This window comes from Moschus berezovskii, chromosome 15 (genome assembly GCF_049115385.1).
Source record: "Moschus berezovskii isolate FMDL1 chromosome 15, NW_MosBer_1.0, whole genome shotgun sequence".
NCBI lineage: Eukaryota > Metazoa > Chordata > Mammalia > Artiodactyla > Moschidae > Moschus > Moschus berezovskii.
In genome coordinates this window covers 8,798,422-8,819,077 of record NC_142474.1, presented here as the reverse complement: position 1 = coordinate 8,819,077, position 20,656 = coordinate 8,798,422, and the positions used below count along the sequence as shown (strand labels likewise).

The window sequence follows — 20,656 nt, the reverse complement described above, 5'->3', positions numbered from 1 at the left end:
GAAGCCCACCAGGCTCCCCTGTCCCTGGGATTCTCCAGACAAGAACACTGGAGTGGGTTGCCATTTCCTTCTCCAATGTGTGAAAGTGAAAAGTGAAAGTGAAGTCGCTCAGTCTCATCCGACCCTTAGCGACCCCATGGACTTCAGCCCACCAGGCTCCTCCATCCATGGGATTTTCTAGGCAAGAGTACTGGAGTGGCTTGCCATTGCCTTCTCCGGAAGGTAGAATCTACAGGTCTGCAAATGTGCCCTTTGCAGCAGAAGCCAGGAGAATGGGTTAGCAGCCCTCTCCCTTCCTCTCTGATCTGTGCAGTTTGGCCTTTTGACCCTGCCCAGAAACTCAGAGCTTGGAGAGTCATCACCCCAAACACCCTCTAGTTCGAGCTCCTTAGGTTTCAATGAAGCACACCGAGGCTCAAGGACACCCAGCCCATCAGAAGCAGAGCCTAGGCCAGAACACAGGTGTTCCCGGCTGCAGAGCAGAGTGTTAATACTGGTTCAAGGAAGGCTTGGAGGGTCTGAACTGGGGAAATGATAGCTACAAGGACGTGTGCTTCTGCAGAACTAGGGGGTCTCCAATCTCCTAAGATTCTCAAGGGGTCCTGCGACCCCACGAAAGGCGGTCTAGTCTAAGTGCCTGTCTTCAGGTGACGGAAGGAACCTGGAATGGAATAGAGTTTGCTGGGGACTGCACGGATGGACGGATGGATTGGTGGATGGATGGATGAAATGGGGGAGGGGATGCGCTGGGACGCGGCGCCCACGCGAGGGAATTTCCTTTGAAAGAGAGCGAAACTGTAAGTTGGGAAACTCTTCCTTGAAAGGCCCCCCAACCCTCCTTCCACCACCCAGTCGCGGCCTTCCCGTTTTCTGGGAACTTCCTTAGGCCTCTCCATCCGGGGCGTTCGACACTTTCGGTTCCGCCGGGATTGCCGGAGGCGGCGGGGAAGAACTGGGCGGGGTGGGGGAGTCTTCTCAACACAAATAGGGATCTCTTTCTACTCCCTTCGCCTCTCTCCCAACTCCTCATCCCCATCCCCAGAAAGCGGCTGCCTCCCTCCTGATCGGCCTTTGTAGTCCAAGGGGGTGCGGGGGGGAGGTTCCCACGAAGAGCTCTCCTTGAAACCACGCCTTCCCCCACTTCTCCCCGCTTTCTCCCCCAAAGCGCGTCCCGGGAATTAGACTCCCCGGGAATGTCCTGGGGGAAATCCCAGGGAGGTGTGTCTCCGGGAGCTCCGCCCCGCCGCCAGCGAGGCCGGCTGCGATTGGTCCCCGAAGACCCCGCTTCTTTCCTGGGCGGGCCGCGGGCCGGGACAGGGGAACTGGAAGCGGCCGAGTCCCGGCGCGCTCTCCTCCGGCCGCCGGGTTCTCACCTCGCCATGGTTCTTCTGCCACTGCAGTGTCTCTTCTGGGGCTGCTTTCTGACCACCGTAAGTTGAAATTCCGTTCCGACCAGAGGCGGGAATTTGAGATTAGAGAGTAGGCAATGGGAAAAGAAGCGATACTTCGGGCAGGGGACTTTCTGAGCTGATTTTGGGGTGGGGGTGTGGAAGCTGGGTAAGGTACCCGGGGTCATGGCTGAAAGAGATAGGCTGTTTCTCTCTTCTCCCAGGCTGGGGTGGGGGTCCCACGTGGCCCACAGAAGGCGCCTAGAGGGGTCGCCGCAGGAAACGCCTAGGTAGCGCAGATGAGACTGGGGGTTTCGGCAGCCATAAGCCTTTATCTGGTCAAAGAACTGGAGTCTGGGTCTGCCTCGAAGGCTGGCCCCAAAGAGATGGTGAGGGGTTTCAGAAGTGAGAAGGGAGGCCAGCCAAGGGAAGGGGCGGGTCTGGCCGGTTTCCTGTCTCTTTCCCGTTGTGGATAGATGCCAGCCTCTGTGAGTGGTTATCACCTCCTTGCCAGCTGGGGTAGTCTTCTTCCAGGACATCTTGTGGGAGCAAGGGATGAGGGCAGAGGCCTAGGTGCTTCTCTGAGAAGGCAAGGAGCTTTTAACGTTCCCACTCCAGAACCAAATCCTGGTGATCCTCCCCCACCTCCAGCATAGGAGGAATACCCAAGGCTGTGTCCCTGCCTCCTGAATTTAAGATGACATAGGGGACTGTCGGGGGAACTGAACAGTTCGTGGGACCATGAAAGGGCTGGAAGACCAACAGGGGTTCCTCTAGGTACCAGAAGGGCTCAGATATGCCCAACCAAGCATATCTCCGGGATTTTCAGAGTTCCACACTTGACTCGCTTCTAGTTTAAATGTATTTTTGTAGTTCCTCATTTTGGAGGCTGGGAATCCCCCAAGTACCTGACACTGTCATCCCCACCCCTCTGGTCTCCCCCTAACTTTCAAGGGCTGTACTTTCTGGCATGAAGGCAGGGCAGGAATGACCCATGAAGTAGGGGGTCAGCCGCAAGGGGAGAGATGCTGTGGGGAAGCTGCTCTGGCCCCAGCACTTTCATCTTTACTGTAAGCAATGGCTCTTAGGGAGAAGGGAGGCAGGAAGGGGGCTCTTGGAGGAGAAGTGGAAGAAAAGCCAGCGGGGATAGGGTGAAGGGTGGTCTGGGCTTCTCAAGAGCAAAGTCCCAATTTTAGCTCCAGGTGGAGACTAGGCTGTGACAAAAATATCTGAGGGTATTTGTTGAGAGCTTCCTGTGTGTCCGGCTCTGAGCAAAATACTTTACATGTATTCTTGGTCTGATTTCTTCCAACTCCCCCTTTATACAGATGAGCAAACTGAGGCTCAGAGAGAGAAAATGGCTTGCCCCAATCCACTTAGCTAGGTGGAACCTGCCGATAAATCTACATCTGCCTGATTTCTGAGCCAGCCTCTCAGATGGTGAGAGTCTCCAAGCCTTGGTTCTGAGCTCCCACATGTCAGAAAGGTCGAAACTGTGAAGTGGGAACTGGGGATTTGACACATTTTAAGAGGAGGGGCTGTATTTCTCATATGTTTGAAGATGGCGTAGAGGACTTTTATTGCTCTGGGAGTGTGGGGGGAAGGTCCATGGGCTTGTGGGGAGAACGTTCACGGGATGGTGTGTTGTGGTGTGATGGTGGGAGCAGTAACCTTTGCTGTTTCCTTCCCTGCTTGGGATAAGATATACTTCTGTAAGTAATTTGCCCCCCCCCAAGTTGAATGAGAGCCACCAATTAGGTAGGATCCTGGTAGCCAAGGTACTGGGCAACCCAGCAGATACTTATATATGTATGTTAATTAAAAGTGCCATTTAATGAGCACCTCCTATGTTCTCGACACTATACCAGGCCATTTTCATCCGTTCTTTCTTATCTTCACAACCTAACCTGAGCACGCGTGCATGCTGAATTGCTTCAGTAGACTCTATGACACCATGGATTGTAGCCCACCAGGAAACTAGAGTGAGCTGCCATGTCCTCCTCCAGAGGATCTTCCTAACCCAGGGATCAAACCCATGTCTCTTATGTCTCCTGTATTGGGAGGAGGGTTCTTAACCCCTGGGACCACTGCTGCTGCTGCTGCTAAGTCACTTCAGTCGTGTCCGACTCTGTGTGACCCCATAGACAGAAGCCCACCAGGCTCCCCCGTCCCTGGGATTCTCCAGGCAAGAACACTGGAGTGGGTCGCCATTTCCTTCTCCTATGTGTGAAAGTGAAAAGTGAAAGTGAAGTCGCTCAGTCGTGTCCGACCCTTAGCGACCCCACGGACTGCAGCCCACCAGGCTCCTCCATCCATGGGATTTTCTAGGCAATAGTACTGGAGTGGCTTGCCATTGCCTTCTCCACTAGGAAGTCCTAATCTGTGGGGCAGGCATTATCTCTCCCATTTTAGAGTTGTAGAAACTGAGGATAAGAGAGGCAAAATAACTAGTTAAGTGTTACAAAGTCAAGACTGCAGCTTTAAGCTGTTTGACCCTTAAAACTGTTCTTTTCACTGGCTGTTCCCAAAGTGTGAGATGATTTTAGAGAGCATGCGGTTGCTGTTGTTTAGTTGCAAAGTCATGTCAACTCTTCTGCAACCCCATGCGGATGTAGAATTAACAACATAGATTCACTTTGCAGTTCTGTTTAAAATCCTTTTCATTTTTTCAAGAAGGAAGTCGTTGGAGCTAGAATATAGTTAATACCTCTCAAATGCCTTCTAATCCTCCTTTTAAAACAAAAATCAGGAGCAGGCCTGGGGTAGAAAGCTGTCAGTAAGCAAAGCAATCAGCTATGGTTTAATGACATTGTTTTGTTTCTGCTGAATTTATTTTTAGGGTTACTTTTTATTTATGAGAAGTGATACTAGTTTTGCTCTCATGGCAATGCTGTAAGGTTTAACTTGAAAATAAATGTTTTTAAATGAATAAGAAGTCATGAATAGCATGGGTGGTACCTGGATGCAGAGACAATAATGCAGGTGAGACCCGCGTTGATGGAGAGAGGGAGCATTGAGACCTGAGTCCTCATTCAGATTCTATCACTGTGTGACCTTGGGCAAGTGAATCAGCCTTTCTGGTCCCCAGTCTCACCATGTGTGAAGCGAAAGAGTTGGATTTTATGCTTCCAGCTGCTCCATCCTGTATTTCATGAGGAAGGGGTTGGATGATCAGATGATGAGAGGCTGGAGGGAGAAAACATGATGAGGCTCGGAGAGGGGAAGAGGGTGGGGAGCAAAAGAATAGAAGGAAGAGGCCAGATGCTAAATATAGCCTTCATTTGGACTAGGACCAGCTGGAGTCAGCCAGCTTCAGGACTCCAGGGTAGATGCTGGAGTCCTCATGTGCTCTTGGGTTGCTGGGGAGAGGAAAGACTCAGCCATCAAGCCAAAAGGAAGATCTGTTTAGTTCAATGAATACTGTGAGTTAACAGTGCAATTACTTTGTAAAATATCAGAATGATTCTCTGGGTACCTTTGTCATCATACTAGTTGGTGGTTTAGTTAAAAACAAATGCAACATATAACACACAGGCCCCATTTTTCTGCTTTGTACTTCCACTTTGGTTCTAACCTCTGTCCTGGCTGATTTGCACCTGTCTGCCAAGGAGGCTACATCTGAGATTTCGAGATCCCTTCAAGTCACCCAATTCTTTTTTAGGTCCACCCAGAACCAGCCACTGCTTGCGGAGAAAAGCAATACCCAGTGAACAATCTTTGCTGTGATTTGTGCCCGCCGGGTGAGACGCCGGACCTCTAGCCCCACCTGGGACCTGTCTGTCTCGGTCTGCTGGCACATGCAGATCTCACGTGTCAACTATAAGCTTGTGTTTTAAATGGCCTCTGGGATTCCCTGTCCCTGCCCCAGGATGTTCTGAGCTTCCTGTCTGCCGACCCAGAACTAGGGTTCCTATCTCTTCTGTGTCCTCTACCAGAGTATGAAGGCTGGAAGGGTCTGGGACTGCCGTCTTTGAACCCCCCCCTCCCTAAAGCCCAGCCTTACCACCTTTCAATTAAGTGTCTGACTCATTGGGTTGGCTGGCGCGCCCTCATTTCGGGATGTTTTCCAGGACAGAAACTGGTGAGCGACTGCACAGGGGTCAGCAAGACGGAATGCCAGTCCTGCGGTAACGGCGAGTTCCTGCCCACCTGGAACAGAGAGAAGTACTGCCACGAGCACAGATACTGCAACCCCCGTGCGTGGGCTGCGGGGGAGGGCCCTTGGGAGTCAGGCTGGTATTCCAGCTCATTCCTGACAGTACAGCCATCCTGGCTTTTTTTTTTTTTAATAGCCAGGGTCTGTTCTGGGTTGTCTTCGTTGTTACCTAATTTGATTGCTGTCCCTGCTCGGAAGAGGGTCTAAGAGAAACGAATAGGAAAAATGAAGATCAGGGGCCCTTGGATCACGGCCGGTAAGGGGTTCCCATCCTTCCTTCCTGTCTCTGCACAGACCTAGGGCTCCGGATCCAGAGCGAGGGCACCTTGAATACAGACGCCACTTGCGTATGTGATGAAGGCCAACACTGTACCAGTCACACCTGCGAAAGTTGCACGCCCCACAGCTTATGTCTCCCTGGCTTCGGGGTCAAGCGGATCGGTAAGTGGCCTGTCTGGGACTCAGCTCTAGAGGCAGGAGAGAGGAAGCAAGGGCCCAAGGAGAGGGGCTGGGCAGCCGGCACTCCGCCCCACAAGCAGAGAGACATTGATATCTATGTTGATATCTCCACCATAGTGGGTTGGAAATGGAACCTTTGCCTTCTGCCTCCCACTGTGGGCATTGGCCTCGGGAGGGCCGTGGGAGAAGCCTCCTTAGGGGCTGCCTTCAGCAAGGGAAGGTGTGTGCTGCGGGGATAAGTGCTTTGGAGCAGGATGCTTTCCTGGTCCTGCCTGCCCCCTTGTCCCCCTGAGAGCCAGACAGGGGCTCCACTGTAATGACTCATGCCTCCTCCTCCCCCTCAGCTACAGGGGCTTCGGATACCATCTGTGAGCCCTGCCCGGTCGGCTTCTTCTCCAATGTGTCATCTGCTTTTGAAAAGTGTCACCCTTGGACAAGGTATAAGGACTCATCCCTTGTATTTCCTGCCCCCAGAGGGGAACGGGACCTGCTTCCCTTCTCTCTGGCCGCCAGTCCTTTGGTCCCCGCTCCCCATGTCCACACACGCTCACACAGCTCTCAAACGTCTCGAGGGACCCCACGGCCGAGCAGACAGACACTTTGGGTGTTTCCTGCCTGCCCTCTCTTGGTGGCAATAGACACTGCTGCTCTCTGACCTCCGGTGAAGTTCTCCCCTCATGGGGGGCACAGTGACACTTCTCTTCCTTTCCTTGTACCCCTCTCAGCCCCTCCTTCCTCCTCCTGAATGGGTTTTTAGGCCTTTGTTCTAGGCTCTAGTCTCCCCTCACTTTGCCCACCTCCCTGGACCATCTTTTCCACATCTGTGGCTTTGGCTGCTGTCCCCCTTTGATTGTTCCCCATCACCATCTGTCTAGATTTGTCTCCTAGGTCCCACAATGTCACATCTACCTGCCGGGGGTACACCTCCTCGGAGGTGAGCCACGGGCACCTTCCCCCACTGGGACAAGCGCAAACATGCCTCTGGGCCCCTGTTGCAGGGTCCCCCTCCGTCTCCCCCAGTCAGCCACTAGGTCCTGTCTGTCTAACCTTCCAAATGTTTTGGGTTCTTCCTCCTTCTCTCTAATCTCCCCTGTTGCCACCTAGGTTTGGGCCTCATCGCTGGGGTCTGGATGGTGCCGTAGCCTCCTCACTGGCCTCCCTGCCTCTGCTGCTGCTGCTGCTGCTAAGTCGCTTCAGTCGTGTCCGACTCTGTGCGACCCCATAGACGGCAGCCCACCAGGCTCCGCTGTCCCTGGGATTCTCCAGGCAAGAACACCGGAGTCGGTTGCCATTTCCTTCTCCAATGCGTGAAAGGGAAAAGTGAAAGTGAAGTCGCTCAGTCGTGTCTGACTCTTAGCGACCCCATGGACTGCAGCCCACCAGGCTCCTCCGTCCATGGGATTTTCCAGGCAAGAGCACTGGAGTGGGATGCCATTGCCTTCTCCGTCGGAGCATGGCACTCCCTGTTTAAAATGCTCCGCGGCTCTCTGCACCTTTGGGATGAAACCCTGACTCCTCTGCACAGCCTCCGACCTCCCAGCTCCATCTCTTGATCTCTTCCTGACATCATGTTGCTTGCAATTCCCTCAACACACTGTTCGTTCTCTTGCATTAAACTCTTCTGCCTGGAATACGCTTAAGCACATGCCTGATTAAGTTTTTTTTTTTACGTTTAATTTGAAAAAATGAGTAAGACAGGCGTGAGGACAGAAGGCATAATAGGGCCAATAGTGATATGTCCCCTTGTCACCCTCAGCCATCCTGCAGCCACTGGACCACGCGTGTCCTTCTAGCAATTCTCTGCACAAACAAACAAAGGTACACACATGCAAACGGATCTTTCACACAAATAGTAGCATCCGGTATATACTTTGTTTACTGTCTGCCTGTCTCCAGTAGGTGGCAAACTCCTGAACTGTAGAGACGATCTTTTTTCTTCCATGGATGTATCCCTTATGCTCCAAATAGCATCTGCTGCAGAGTAGGTGCTCAATAAATCTTTACTGATAAGTGTTGGCTGAGAAAGGGAGGCACCTTGGTTTCATAGAACCAGAGCACTGGGTTCCAAACCCACTCAGCTTAGAAAGGGTACGACCATGTGGGACTGAGACCCTCATCTGAGCCTTGGTGTCCTCATTTGGAAAATGAGAATGACCTTCATTTCACAAGGGTCGAGGAAAAGGCATGTAAATGTGTTTCAAAAACTCTTAAGCACTCTTCTCATATATGTGCTTCCTTTGAAGCTTCTCTTTTTCCTGTGTTAGATGTTTTGTCTGTCTCTGTCCATCCCTCTCCATTCCTCCTGGGAACCACCTTGGTCCAAGTCTTCATCTTCTCATGTTTGGCTTTGGCTGTGGCCTCCTGGCAAGCCATTTTTCTGTCATTTCTCCTCCTGGGAGATCTTTGGTCATTAAATCCTCTAGCAGTTTAAGTCATCTGGTTGGATGCTAATGCGACCCACCAGCTGAATCCAGTTGCAAACTTCATGGCTGATTAGTGATCTGGCTCTAAAGACCCACTTTTCCAGAGTTTCCTTATACCATCTGGCTCATCACCGACCTAATCCTTCGTATCATGTTGTCCTGCTTAAAGAGAATACGTTGTTATTGCTGTTCAGTCACTAAGTTGTGTCCGACTCCTTTGCAGCCCCACAGCCTATAGCCCACCAGGCTCCTCTGTCCATGGGATTTCCCAGACAAGAATACCGGAGTGGGTTACCATTTCCTTCTCCAGAGGATCTTCTCCACCCAGGGACTGAACCCGTGTCTCTTGCATTGCAGATGGATTCTTTACCACTGAGCCACCTGGCATGCCCTAAATATACTGATGTTCTAGATTTTACATCCCTCAAGGGCCCACTGAGATCTAACTTCCCCAGGGAAGTCTTTCTGGATGACTCTCAAACCAGAGATTGTCAACTGAGCAGTTTTCTCCCCCAGGGGACATGTGATGATATCTGGAGATATTTTGGTTCTCACGACTGAGGAGGAGGATGCTACTGGCCTCTAGTGGGTAGAGGCCAGGGGTGCTGCTAAACATCCAATGGTATTTAGGACAGGCCCCACCACAGAAGAAAAATTACGTGGCCCCCAGATATCAGTGGTGCCAAATCTGAGCAGTCCCCTCATCCTCATTCCAGTCACTGTGGATTCTGTCTCCTCTGCCCTGAACCGTTCCCAGTTCACGTGCACTTGGCACTCATCAGAGGCTTTCCTGTCCTCAGTCCTAGACGATTTACCATTGTCTTTCCCCTGGACTCGCGAGTTCTGCATGAACAGTCTGCGTCATTCTCATAACAACCAGCACAGGACAGCGCACATAATATCTGCTCCGTGAACCTGGACTTGTTGGCTGTTGGCTGTCTCCCTCTGGGGTTGGAAATCTCAAGATTGGGGAAACTTAGTGTCTCTCTCTTTCTGCGTGTGTGTGTGTGTCTGCACACAGCTGCGAGAGAAAAGGCCTGGTGGAACAGCATGCAGGGACGAACAGGACGGATGTTGTCTGCGGTGAGTCCTGGGGAGTGGGCCCCAGTGGCAGGCTAAGAAGGTGGGGAGCTGAGGGGGAGACTGGGGTACCCAGCAGCAATGGTGGGGAAAGAGGGAGGGGAGGTTAAAGCAAGAGGAGGAGGCAGTTTGGAACTGTGGCAACCTAGCTCTGCCGCTTCTCTGTGGAGCCTGGGCAGGTCACTTCCTCTCTCTGAGCCTCAGTTTCTTCATCTGTAAAATGGGATAATACCACCTCCCCCAATAGGGCAGTGTCCATCTCTGGCACGGGCTCTGGCATTTCGGAGGGGCCCACTCAGTGCTGTTCTGCTGCCCTGCACACTGAGGACCAGCATGTGACACTGTTTCGTCTCAGATAAATCGTATAAAAATAACATTTATCTTGATTACTGAACATTTTGGGTGTCCCCTTCAGTTTTGTCCTGAGTTGTTTTTTTTTTTTGGCCGCGCCACATGGCCTGCAGAATCTCAGTTCCCTGACCAAGCATTGAATCCCGGCCATAGCAGTGAAAGCCCGGAATCCTAACCTCCAGGCCACCAGAGACCTCAGTTTTGATTTTAGAATGAGGAGGTGACTTACAGCACAGATCACAGACTCAAATAACTATAGAGATTAAGCAGGATCTGGTTAATGAGTGAAAAAGATCAGGGGTAAGAAAAAGACACTCTGCTTTTCCTTAAAATTCACTTTCCTCTTGGCAGGGTTGGGACTGGGGTGAGGTGAGGGAGACACTCGCCTTGGGCACAATATTTAAGGGGGCACCAGAAAAATGCTGTCATCAAGATATATATTTGAGGCAATATTAAAAAAAAATTACTGGGAAACTCCATAACAAATAGAATAGCAACAGTTTAAATAAAGACAGGCTCCAACCCTGTATTTGTACAACCCAGCCTCACTTGCCTCACCATAATCCTGGCTCCAGTTTCAATAAAACTTTATTTAAAAACAGGCAGCTGGCCCGTGGGCCAGAGTTTGCTGATATGGTTTTTCAAAACATGACATTAAAATATGACTTATTTGGGACTTCCCTGGCAGTCCAGTGGTTAAGACTCTGCACTTCCTATGTAGCAGGCATGGGTTCAATCCCTGGCCAGGGAACTAAGATCCCATATGCTGTGTGGCGTGGCTGAAAAAATACGATTTATCTTGATTACTGAACATTTTGGGTGTCCCCTTCAGTTTTGTCCTGAGGCAGTGCTTCACTGGGCTTACTTTAGTCCTTCCCTCACCTCTGGTCTTTTTTTCCAGTTTCCCATGTAGAATAGAGACTTAGGCACAAGAAACACTTTCCCTTCCCCTCCATTCTTTTAAAAGATGTAAATGAGGCTGGGCCTCAGTTTTGGGCAAAGAGTAGGGAGGGGTGGGGAGTGTGGTGAGCTGGTAGCGGCAACTCTCACCACTCAGTTCTGGCCAATGAGTGGCAGGTGGGTTGCTGGCCCACTGGGGCTGGATCTTCCAAATTTGTAAGAGAAATCAGATACCTAAATTTTAAATGTGCAATCTCCCAATTTTAAAATGTTGGCAAATATTATAAATTAAAAATACACACACACATGCCAGTCACACTAAAGACATCTGCTGGTCACATTTCTACTAGGGGCCATGTGTTTGAAATTTCTGTTGTAGATGAGCTTAGACAGAAGGATTTTAGAGTCCAGCAAAGCACAGAAGCTTTGGGCAAAAGGGTGGGGAGCCATGCTGAAGCCTTGCTCTCTCCAGGTTTCCAGAGTCGGATGAGGACCCTGGTGGCGATCCCCATCACGATGGGAGTCCTGTTTGCCGTCCTTTTGGTATCTGCCTGTATCAGTGAGTCCCCAGGTGGGGAGGTGATGGAGCAGGAGGGACAGTTGACAGGCCACCTGTTTCCTGATCTGGCCTTGCCGACTCCCCATCCTTTTTTTTTTCTCTCTAGGGAACATGACCAAGAAGCGGCAGGCTAAGGTAGGTCACCCAGGGGAACAGTCTAAGAGGGGAAAGAGAGACTGATTCATTGTTGCCTATGTGGCAACAAAATTGAGGCAGGGCCAGTCCCCTCCCCCTCCTCTGGGCTTGGGGCTTCTCCCCTTTTCTCCTTTTCTCTTCTCCCAAGCTCACTTTCCCCCAGAGCTTCCCCAGCACCACTGGCAAAGTCTGACATTTACTCTTCTTTCCTGGGAGAGCCGCGTCTTCTGAGCCTTGGTGTGGGGTCTGGGAGTGGGTGATGGAGGAACATTTCCTTAACCCGCGGGCTCCCCTTACGGAAGCTTCGTGACACCCTCGCTGTGGCCAGCAGGGGGCAGGACGCACCCATGGAATCAGCACTGACCCTTGGTCTGGGAAAGGGAAAAGGGGCGAGGGGTGGGATGGCTTCCAGGGAAGCGCTCAGAAGTGTTGCTAGGGGCAACCCCAAGCCTTGTCTCCCCAGGCCCTGCACCCTAAGACTGAAAGGCAGGATCCCGTGGAGACGATTGATCCGGAGGATTTCCTCGGCCCCCACCCGCCTCCTCCGGTGCAGGAGACTTTATGCTGGTGTCAGCCCGTCGCCCAGGAGGATGGCAAAGAGAGCCGCATCTCCGTGCAGGAGCGAGAATGAGGCTGCGTGTGCCCAGGGGCGTGGCAGCCCGGGCACATGGACACGAACCTGGGGCCGCTGCTGCGGGGGGAGGGCGACAGCCGCCCTCTGCCTGCAGCCCTGCAGCCCAGAAGCAGTTCACCCTGGGGCGCCTTTCACCCCCGCCCTGGAGCCCGTTCAACCTCCCAACCTGCTTTTAATGATGGTAACAAAACTTTGGGAAGGACATACAATAATATCCACCAGACCTTCCACCCCAGTGAGTAGTTCGTTGCTGACAGATGTCATCCAGTGGCTGCTCTGAGCCCAGGAGGCATATCCATGGATATGCATCGCAGTATTTGTGACAGTGAGCAACTCGAAACTGCTTAACTGTCCAGCACCAGGGGACTGGTTAAATAAAAGTGTAATATATTTATGCAACAGGTCTTAAAAACACTGTCATGGGGGGAACAGTAGGTTGCAGAATGGTGGGCACAGAAACTTTCTTTTTAAAGCATGTAACCCAAACCAGGCGGTTCAGTGCTAAAGCATCCGCCTTCCAATGCAGAAGATGGAAGAGATGTGGGTTCAATCCTTGGGAAGATCCCCTGAAGGAGGAAATGGCAACCCACTCACTCCAGTCTTCTTGCCTGGAGAATTCCACGGACAGAGGAGCTTGGTGGGCTACAGTCCATGGGGTTGCAAAGAGTGGGACGTGACTGAGCATGCACACACCACCCAAAACAATATGATATATCACCTACAGATACGTATATAAACGTGTGTTATATATGTGGGTATAAACGGGGGTCCTGGAAGGACACACAGAACTTGCACAGCTCGAAGAATTGTAGTGTCTCAGGGAAGGAGGGTCCGGGGGAGGGTTGGTTAAAGAGAGATCTGACTTTCCCATAATGCTTCATTGCCCCCCCGAAAGAAGAGTGAATTCACACACTGCTTATGTAATTAAAAAGTCATCAAACATGTAAAAAGAAAAGTGGGGGTGGACACGCTGGGTGACATGAGCTGCTTCACATGCTGTCAGCCTCTCAGAATTAGGGTGCTTTCTGAGTGTAAATAAGAAAAGTCCCCAGGCCATGGCCTCTCCAGGGTGGGTTCCACATGCCCTCACATTGGGCACCCTGTTTGCAAAGGGGTTGCCCCATGTGATTCACATTTCCAACAATAGCCTTTGGGGCAGGCAGGGCCAGCATCCCCCCTAGTCTCTATCGGAGGTGGGAATGGAGGCCCAGAGAGGTAACTGATAGTCACACAGCAGTTCAGAGCGGTGCCCCTCAGAGCACCAATTCCTGGTCCTGGGCTGCTTTTTCCAGCCCTGCCTGCTCTTTGGAGCCTATGTCTGTGGCCCCTTCCCAGGGAGCTCTGGGCTCCCCACCTCCTTTGACCTCCCAAATGCCATAGGAGCCTCTGACGGCTTCTCGGTCAGATGGTGCCCCCTTCCCCCTAAGCAGTATCTGGGGATAAAAATAAACCGTCCTGTTCTCTTTTCATGCTGTGCCAACTGAGGGGGAGCCTAGCCAGGAGGAGCAGCAGATGGAGTGGGAGCAGAGCGGAGGGGAGGGGGGAGGTTGTAGGGCAAGGAGAAGGAAGGGGATTGCAAAGCCCCAGCACAAAAATGCCTGCTGAAGATGGGGCTGGACTGGTTCAACCCAGGGATCCACCCCCCCGCCGCCCCCCGCCCCACCGTGAGAAGCTGCTTTGGATTTCCCAACCTGTCCTGCTGCCTGGAGGGTGGGGGTGGAGAGGGCTTGTCCCCATTGGAGGCTATGAGGGCAGCTGGGAGCCAGGAGAGGGGTGCCTGGCTTGGCAACTTTCCCAGGAGAGAACCATTTGGAGGCACCAGGGGGAGCCGTCTGGTTCAGAAAGCAGGGCAAAGTGGTGGAGGTGGGGGGTTGGGGGAGAGGAGCCCTGGGCCCTCACTTTTCTCCCCTGCTGAGAGTCCAGGGAAGCTCTGGTGACTCAGTGGTAAAGAATCTGCCTGCCAAGCAGGAGACGAAGGTTTGATACCTGGGTCAGGAAGATCTGCTGGAGAAGGAAATGTATTCTTGCCTGGGAAATCTTGTGGACAGAGGACCCTGGAGGGTTTCAGTCCATGGGGTTGCAAAAGAGTTGGGACTGAAACAACAGAGCCTAAATGCTGGTGCTACTTCTGTACAGGACTGTATGGCAGAAAGAGACTAAAGACCCAAGTCTGCCACCTATTGTCTGCGTGACCTTGGGTAGGTCACGCTCACTTTTTAGGGTCTCAGTTTGCTCCTCTGGCAAGTGGAGGCAATACAATGGGCAGATCTATGGACGCCTCCTTCGATCTCTCCTGGTCACTGGTTCTGTCTTGAGCATGTATCAGAACCACCTATAAGACCTGATATTAATAAAAGACAGATTGCTGGACTCCGCTGCCTGTGTTTCTGATTCAGTATCTTTGGGATGCGGCCCAAGACTGTGCATTTCCACAGATTTCCCAGGTGATGCTGCAGGTCCAGGGGTCACACTTTGAGAATGACCACCCTCGGCATTCACATTTCTTGCTGAGCAGTCAGTTTCCTATTGCAAGCACTTGGGGCTTTCCTTGGTTTTCAAAACAGGCTTGGTGCAGGTGTAGGGCAGGTAAGATGCAGCTGGGTGAGCAAATGCCTTGAATGTGTGCATGCATGCTCAGTCACACCAGTCGTGTCTGACTCTTTGCAACCCCATGGACTATAGTCCACCAGGCTCCTCTGTCCATGGGATCCTCCAGGCAAGAATACTACAGTGGGTTGCCATGGCCCTCCTCCAGGGGATCTTCCCGACCCAGGGATTTAACCTGCATCTCTTACATAATGCCCTGAATACTCTCAAATAGAAGTGGAAGTTGGAGGATAAATGCCCCAGCTTCCTTGCCCTTGGGAGAGGCAAATCTGAGGTGTGTTCTGTACTGTCTGCTAGGTCCCCTGGAGGGTTCGATCCACAGATGCCCTCTGGGCTTTCCTTTCTTTTCTGTCTCATGTCCCACAGCCCCACTGGCACCTCTTGTGTTCAACTCTCCAAAAAACTACCTGCATGCTTTCCTCGTTGCAGAGTCTGCTTTTGGAGAAGTCCCCTCCAAGAGTCAGCACTGGCCAAGCATCAGAAGGTACAATTTTGTATATCTTGCATCCTCAACAAAGAGAAGGGGTTGTTATTCTTGGCAGCTGTAGCAAGTTCTGGGTTCTAAATGAACCTTAGCCAGGAACTTTCAATGTGACCTTGGGAAAGTTGCTCTCTGGTTCCGAGGTTTCCCCTGCTCAGATGTGATGAAGGACTGGGGTTCGATGAGTTCTAGTGCTCAGTCTCTTCAGTCGTGTCTAACTCTGTAGCCCACCAGGCTCCTCTGTCCTTGGGGATTCTCCAGGCAAGAATACTGGAGTGGGTCGCCATGCCCTCCTCCAGGGGATCTTCCCAACCCAGTAATCGAACCCATATCTCTGGCGTCTCCTGCATTGTAGGCAGTTTCTTTACCCACTGAGCCACCTGGGAAGCCCATTATGAGTTCTAGGGAGCTTGCCAATTCTAAAAATAAAGAGGATCAGCCTACACTGTAGGGTCTACTCTGACCTGTGGATGAATGGGTGGGCGCGAAGCTCGCATCAGCCAGAAGGTGGCGCCAAAGTAATGTCCGAAGACCCTGGCGGCTGGCTTTTGCCCGCTCTCATCCTCCCGAGCCTCCTGCGACTTCTACTCTCCAATTTGATCCGTTTCTCGGGTCTCCCTCTCCACTGCTTCCTCCATTTAACAAGCTTTCCTGCGTTCCTCCTGTGGCCTCCCCCCCAGCTAGGGTTGTGCGTGCGTGCTCAGTCACTTCAGTCGTGTAGCGTTGTGCAGGATAGCACTAAGAATGCGCAGGGCCGGAGTGCTCTGTGCTAGGCACAGGGCTGAGAACTTCACATGCTTGTCTAAAGTCCCTAGGACAACCCCGAATAAGGCACAGTCTCTTCTAATGCCCATTTTACAGATGGAGGCTCAGAGGCTAAATGACTTGCTAAGGTCTGAAGAATTAGAGCTGGGATTTAGGCCTAACTGGTTGATCCAAAACCTCTGGTGAGTGAAAAACCAGGCACATGTCATTAGGCTGTTAAAAGGCCATGTGACTGCCCAGGGCAGAAGAAAAGGCCCTTCAGGAACAGGTAACCTTTAGGGCTGCGGTTACACGGGAGCTGGAGAGCGAGATAGGCAGGTTGGGGGAGTCAGGATGGCAGAGCCTCTGGGCAAAGCAGCAGCAAAACTATGTCCATTTTGTGGGGGCAGGGGGAGGTGGCATCTATGGATTCCATCCAGTGGTTGCCCTCTAAGATTGAGACTTATATATTGCTGGGCATCCAGATTTCTATATTAAATCTCCCAATGTTTAAATGCTACCAATCCCCCACATTACAACACAACTGTGAGAGCTCAAGCAAGACAGCATATCACAGAGGGTTGAAATTAAGAGCGACTGGGAATTTGTTTGTATCCAGCACTTTTCTTTTATAATTGAAAAAATTTTTCAGCTACATTGCGTGGCACAGTTCTCTGCCCAGGAATCGAACCCATGCCGTGGACGCGTGAAGTCTTAAGTGCCCTGGACCTCCAGGGAAGAGTTACTTTTGTTTTCTATGAAGGGAGACTGAGGCCCTAGGAGGGTCCAGAGTCAAATCAGGCCACATGTGCCAGGCAGGTTGTCTCTTTTCTCTGCACCCCTGCTGGGAGGCTGGAGAGTTTCTGGGACCTTAGACTCCACCCTGCGACCCTGGTTAACTGGATCTAAAACACTGAAATTCTAGGACTGGGGGGCCAGGGCTGAGCTGGCTGTAATGCCCTCTTAATTCTATGACAACCCCCACCCCCATCTCAGCCCCCAGGCATGCGCTCACCCGCTCTCCCCTTAAGCCTTCAGGGCCCCACAGTCAATTCCTTGGGCAGCACAAGTTATTAAAGAGTCTGCCCTGAAGGATTTCTCTCCCCAAGAGTGATTCTAGCTCAGAAAATTACCAACCCACCTGCAGGGGTGGGGAGATACAGTTTTAATTTATTTAAAAAAAAGAAAAAAATAACCATGCTGTGGTCCTGGAGTCTAGGGGATGGGAAAGCTCACTGGGGGGCTCCTCTGGGCTGTGCAACCTTGCTATGGTGTGTGTGTGGGGGGGTCAGTGATCAGTAAAATCAGTATGCAGCTTTCGCCCAGACAGAAAGTGGGTGGTGGTGGAGGGATTGGGGGTAGAGGGGCCCCCTGCTTCTCTATTCCAGTCCCGTCTTCCAGTCCCTGGGGGCTCTCTGCCTCTCTCGCCGCCCACCGACTGGCACATCCCGCTGGGCCCCGGCACCCAGCTAGTTCGCTGCCTGCGCCTCCCTCTAGGGTCTCCTCCCACCCTCTGCAGTCTCTGCTTCTCCCACTCCCCACTTTCCCTGACTGATTACCTCCTTCTCTGCCCCCCAGCCCTCCCATCTCACCCTCGTTCTCTTTTGAACAAGTATTCTTGTTTTGGCAAATCCCCAAACTCTGACCTGTGCATCTCACCACCCCCACCCCTGTCCAAGCAATGCACAGGGAAACCAGCCCACCTGTGAGAGACCCCCCAAAGCCCCCGCTGCCAAACCCCCACCAACCGCAAGTTACAGGTCCTTCCAGACTTGTTTTTCTGTACCAAAAATATTTTTTTCAACTTGGGCTATTATTGCATGCACGATTTTGTAAGCAGCCTTCTTTGCTTAACTGTGTACAGCAGACATCTCTCCATGCCAATAAATATAGATCAACAACAAGCTTTTTAATTGCCACATAGGATTCCATTGTCTGGCTGGAGCCCGATTCAGGTAAGTCTCCATATTAATGGACATTTAGGTGGCTTCTCTCTTTCCCTCTTGAGTCCCTTCCTGCATCTATGGCATCCCCCTCTCCACTTCCTCTTTCATTTTTCCCCTCCTCTCCGGCCTTCATCCCCAGCCTCCCACCCTCCCTATTCCCTCCAAGCCTTGGGGGGGCCCCCTGTGGAGGAGTGGAGGGTCGCCAGTGTTTAACACCCGCTCCCCTGTGTCAGACATGTGCCATCTCATTAGTGAGCCTGTCCCCCCAAGTGAGGCACGCAGGAGCCACAGTGGCAGCGAGAGGCCTAATTGAATGTAACTAATTATTCACTCCCTTAAATGGGCCTGGGAGGGACAGAATTACTCACTCTGAACTGGGGAGACAGGGAACTGGCCGGCTGGCAAACAAATCCTGGGGCCTGCGGAGCCAGTCCTCCTTGGAATACTAATTAGGCAGGAGGGCAGGATCAGATCAGGAGCCGAGAGCCAGCCGCCTGCCTGTCCCCCTCCCAGCTGGGAAACCAGGGGTCTAGAGGAGAAATGAATCATTGCATGAAGCTCATTGCAGGCCCACCCCATCCTGGACCTGGGAAGGGTCACTAAGGAAGTGGGGGTTGGGGGACATGAACTGTTGAGCCTTCCTTTGGTTCTAGGAAGACGGGGGATTCGTGTTTCAGGTGGAGAGAGGCTAGAGGCGGGAGCCCCTGGGGGGATTTGACAGGTGGGGATGGATGGCAAGAAGACCTCAGTCCCACCTGGAGCCACCGGGACCCAGCTGGCTCCAAGGAGGGTCCCCTTTGCTCCTGAACTGTCAGGGGCAGAGCGAAAGACTGATGGTGTCCACAGTCCTTATGGCAGCCCTCCGGGGTGGCAGGCTCCTCAGCAAAGCCAAGGAACACCGAGGTTGGGAGAAGGGATGTGGGTGATTCATCCCAGAGCAGAGCCAGCATGCGCCAGAGCCAGGGCTCAGCCCTCTTTAGCTACCAAACTTGAGTTCCTAACCGCCGGGAAGGACCCAAACCTCACTCTTGACAAATCAAAATGTCCTCAGGGTGGGGGTGGGTTGGTAGCACTCCAGGCATCAGTTTTTGTTTTTTTTTAAGAGCTTCCTGATTCTAACATTCTGTTGTTTGTTGTTTAGTCTCTAAGTCGTGTCCCACTCTGCGATCCCATAGACTGTAACCTGCCAGGTCGCTCTGTCCACGGGATCTCCCAGGCAAGAATATGGAGTGGGTTGCCGTTTCCTGCTCTAGGGGATCTTCCTGACCCAGGGATGGAACCCACGTCTCTTGCATTCGCAGGCGGATTCTTTACCCTGAGCTACCAGGGAAGCCGTCTAACGTTCTACCAGGTCTGAAAGCCACTTGTTTAGACCTTAGTTCCCATGAGTCTCTGCTCTGGGGCAGGGGCGGGGTGGCCTGGGCAGGGTGGTGAAGAAAGAAGAGCTAAATGTGGCCCCAGGGAGCCCTGTGCTGGGCAACTCCTGCAGGTCAGAGGCGAGGATATGGGGAGATGCAGAAAGGAGAGTGAAGGTGTGTGTGTGTGAGATAATCGTAATCCTGCCATTTTATACAGGCACTTCTCACACAGGATCTCATTTGATCCTGACCACAGTCGACAGCTCTTTGAGAGGGTACAGCTATCCTTGCAGCAGAAAAAGGTGAGGATCAGAAAGGTTGAGTAAGTGGCCCAAGGAAACACAGCACAGCCAACATCTTGGCTCTCCTGGATTCCAAACCCCATGCTCCTTTCTCTGCTGCGGCTTTGATTCTGCTGTTGTGTTTGTGATGTCTTCTCCAGCAGGTGTTAGTGTGGGCGTGCTACTATTCTGTGTGTGTGCATGCTTGTTAGATGGGTCTATATGAGCATGCCTTTCCCTCCTGAAAGGGGCTGGCTGTTCACACGCCTCCCACTCCCGCCCAGCACAAAGCCTCCTGTTGACCAATGAGAGGAAGGGGAAGAGGGCAAAAGTCCCAGCTTCTTTCCCTTTTTTCCCGAAGCCAGCTCCAGTACCCACTCAAGAGGCAGCCTCCCCTCGATGCTGGGGGCTGGCGAGGGGCAGGGGAAGGCAGGTTACCCTTCCAGTCAAGTGCCGGTCAGCCTTGCTTGTAACGAGTGTGGAGCGAGACCTCTCTGTAGTCCTAGGGCAGGGAAGATTCCCCTGCCCCATGAACGCACCGCCCCTGCTTTGGCCCCCAGCAAGGGTGTCAGGGAAAGATGGATCACCCCCCTCTCTCTACCCTCCCCAAGTGCGAGGGACTTCATGGGGGCTTCACAGTGGGGCAGTAAATTTATGAGCCCAACACAGTTCCCCCAATCACCTCGTTGGCTGATCCATCTTCCTGGAGTCAGGGATGACATGAAATTACCATGAAATACATCTCCAGATGATGGAGGCGCTGGTGGGTTGGGGGCCAGCAAAGGTGCCAGGGGCAGAGGAAGTTGGAGTTCAGCTGGGAGGGCCGTTGCCACCCGCTCCTTGGCTGAGACCCCGAGAGGGGGACCCTGCTCATTTTCCAGAGTCTTTGGCTGGGATGGGGTAGCTGTGTTCCATCTCTGCCCAACTTCCTTGGAAGCCCCTTGCTCAATGAGACTCTTAAGCCACCAGGCTGCATATCGGACCTCAGCTCTGATGGGGCCATGAGGCACTTGTGTTTCCAGACTCCCAGAGTCAGAGAGACAGGCAGGGCGAGCTGAACAGGGCAGCTGGATTGGAGGAGGGGCTGGGTTCTGCACGAGTGGGTAGGGGCAACAGAAACAGGGTCAGGACCATGGTCCTGGGGGATGCTCCAC

At 52.5% G+C, this 20,656-nt stretch overlaps 1 protein-coding gene across 2 annotated transcripts; it reads left to right on the top strand.

The window, feature by feature from the left end:
• The first annotated feature begins 1,281 nt into the window (after positions 1-1,281).
• CD40 (CD40 molecule) lies at positions 1,282-14,400 on the top strand. 2 transcript variants are annotated; one of them, XM_055438142.2, is made up of 9 exons: positions 1,282-1,430; positions 5,050-5,128; positions 5,459-5,584; positions 5,839-5,985; positions 6,348-6,441; positions 9,448-9,509; positions 11,230-11,328; positions 11,423-11,451; positions 11,915-14,400. In XM_055438142.2, exons 1-9 carry the CDS (start codon positions 1,380-1,382, stop codon positions 12,080-12,082), a joined length of 855 nt encoding a protein of 284 aa, XP_055294117.1. In that variant the 5' UTR covers positions 1,282-1,379; the 3' UTR covers positions 12,083-14,400. The 2 variants fall into 2 exon arrangements, with proteins under 2 accessions (XP_055294117.1, XP_055294125.1); XM_055438150.2 differs by having other exon boundaries at positions 1,283-1,430; positions 11,230-11,316; positions 11,915-14,396.
• Positions 14,401-20,656: the final 6,256 nt, after the last annotated feature.

Bases quoted from the DNA above. Each gene is read 5' to 3' on its own strand.
- CD40 (XM_055438142.2), top strand. From the start codon at position 1,380: ATGGTTCTTCTGCCACTGCAGTGTCTCTTCTGGGGCTGCTTTCTGACC. The intron at 1,431-5,049 runs GTAAGTTGAAAT...ATTCTTTTTTAG, and splicing joins GGGGCTGCTTTCTGACCACC to GTCCACCCAGAACCAGCCAC. The intron at 11,329-11,422 runs GTGGGGAGGTGA...TTTTCTCTCTAG, and splicing joins CTGTATCAGTGAGTCCCCAG to GGAACATGACCAAGAAGCGG.